Source organism: Engraulis encrasicolus, chromosome 1, assembly GCF_034702125.1.
Source record: "Engraulis encrasicolus isolate BLACKSEA-1 chromosome 1, IST_EnEncr_1.0, whole genome shotgun sequence".
Lineage (NCBI taxonomy): Eukaryota > Metazoa > Chordata > Actinopteri > Clupeiformes > Engraulidae > Engraulis > Engraulis encrasicolus.
In genome coordinates, this window is record NC_085857.1 from 56,526,577 (window position 1) to 56,529,076 (window position 2,500).

At 47.4% G+C, this 2,500-nt stretch overlaps 1 protein-coding gene across 1 annotated transcript in view; it reads right to left on the reverse strand.

The window, feature by feature from the left end:
* The window catches only part of pdia2 (protein disulfide isomerase family A, member 2), an 18,334-nt gene that overhangs the window by 15,600 nt on the left and 234 nt on the right, over window positions 1–2,500 (reverse strand). The window contains exon 1 of the mRNA XM_063206888.1: window positions 2,270–2,500. This exon is cut by the window's right edge and continues 234 nt beyond it. Within this exon, the coding sequence (XP_063062958.1) occupies window positions 2,270–2,500 (231 nt within the window). The remainder of the gene's footprint in view (window positions 1–2,269) is intronic.

The following is a 2,500-nucleotide window of genomic DNA, read 5'->3' on the forward strand; positions in this document are numbered from 1 at the left end:
CCTTAGAGCTGCATTACAGCCCTATCTAGTTGCATCAGGGCTACATCAGGGCTACATCAGGGCCACATCAGGGCTACATCAGGGCCACATCAGGGCCACATCAGGGCCACATCAGGGCCACATCAGGGCTACATCAGGGCCACATCAGGGCTACATCAGGGCCACATCAGGGCCACATCAGGGCTACATCAGGGCCACATCAGGGCTACATCAGGGCTACATCAGGGCTACATCAGGGCCACATCAGGGCTACATCAGGGCCACATCAGGGCTACATCAGGGCTACATCAGGGCTACATCAGGGCTACATCAGGGCCACATCAGGGCTAAGGCCCTATAACCGGCAAGACAAGGCAAGTTTACTTTAATTTTTGCAGCAAATTTCATGCATAGAGAGGCAGTTCAACGTGATGCACAAAGAATACTATCAGAGCAGGACCCCATCGGACAACAACAGAGAGACACCTGGGCATATCAGATCTAGAATCATATGAAAGCCACACGCGAAGGCTACATACTACATTGTGTCAAACGAGGTCTAGAAATGCTTACAATGAACCTCATTCAACAGAGCCATGCCAGGGGCCATAGCAGATCTAATGTACACCAGGGGCCATAGCAGATCTAATGTACACCAGGGGCCATATCAGAAACACACCTCAAGGCTTCTTACATACTACTGTACATGGGGTAAGACGAGGTCTAAAAATGCTTACAATAAACTTGAACTTCAACACTATAAGAGGGCCACAAGACAGCTACACCACACGGACAATCTGCAACATACTGTAGTATCATCAGGGCCACATCAGACAATGCAAAGACAAGGGAAAGGCACCATTTTTGTGCAGCATGTTTCATACACCGCGGCAAATTCAATGTGATTCACAGACAATGAAAGGACCTCATCAGACCCATCAGGACACAGCTACAACAGGGGCTATATCAGATCTATACATCCACACATCAAGGCCACATACATGGGGTCACTAAAGGTCTAGAAATGAGTACAATGACATTACATTATATAATATTACATTTAGCCATTGCTTTTAATCCAAAGCGACATACAGCATTATACATCACAGGGTATTGGTTACAGTCCCTAGAGCAGTGTAGGGTGGTTCGGTAAACCCTACCTTGCTCAAGGGTAAGGCAGCCATGGGGGCTGGGAAGGATTGGTAAGGGTGGCTGGACATTGAACGGACAACTCTGCAACTTTGTGATCTACAGTCCAACTCAATAACGATTACACCAATAACGGCTTCCCAATGAACCGCTGCCCAGTAAACTTGATCTTGAACGCCACATCAGCGCTAGAAGACAGTCACAATGGGGATACAGCCAGGCCCATATGGAACACATAGTGTTTGTTCCAATACAGGCCCCGTCAGACAAAGCAAGGCAAGGCGATTTGTGTAGCGCATATCCTACACACAGATGCAGTTGGAGGTGCTTCATAAAAATAAAAGCATGAGAAAGCCAAAACAGGACCAAATCAGACTTATCAGGGCTACATCGGGGCTACATTGGAGCTACATGAGAGCTACATCAAACATTAAACATCAAATATTATGTTCCATTCATTTATCAAACATCAGAATTCTTTAACACTTCAGTACGACACATTTGCTTCAACATCTAATAAACTCAAAATGCATGGCTCGTGTGTGCGCGTGTATGTAGGTTTGCATGGACATAACATGTGTGTAGCATATGTGTGAGCTTTTTACTCACACAAGTGCATGTGTGTGCTTGTGTGTATGTGTGTGTGTATGTACTGCAACAAACTACCCTTGTGAGGCCACTGCTATTGGAACACACCAAACAGGTGGGGCCCTCGGTCGATGTGAGGGCCAAATCCTGGACCCCACCTGTTTTGACCCCTTTTGAATTGGCAGTTATGCTGTTACTGGTAAAAGTAAAAGTATAAAACCATTTCCTCACTGACAGGTTAAGGCTAGGGATTGATTTGGTTTGGACACAGTTTAGCATTCTTTAGCAATTGTTAGGGTTAATATGAATGGAAGTCAATGGGAGGGCCCCACAAAGATATTGAGGTGTGTGTGTGTGTGTGTGTGTGTGTGTGTGTGTGTGTGTGTGTGTGTGTGTGTGTGTGTGTGTGTGTGTGTGTGTGTGTGTGTTTGTGTGTGTGTGTGTGTGTGTGTCTGTGTCTGTGTCTGTGTCTGTGTCTGTGTCTGTGTCTGTGTCTGTGTGCGTGCGTGCTCCACGTGTGTGTGTGTGTGTGTGTGTGTGCTCGACTACTTACAGAACTCCACGAGCAGGTGTTTATTCTCCTTGAGCGCCCGGTTGAAGTTGTTGATGTGGAGCACCATCACGTCCTTCTCCTCCTCGATCTCCTCCGTCTTCTCCTTCTTCACCTCCTCCTCCTCCTCCTTCACCTCCCCTGCATCCTCCTCTTCTCCTCCTGGCCCCTGCTCCTCGGCCTCGTCTGCGTGTGTGAAGGAGGCAGCGAGGCCTAACAGTAGTAAAGCTACGA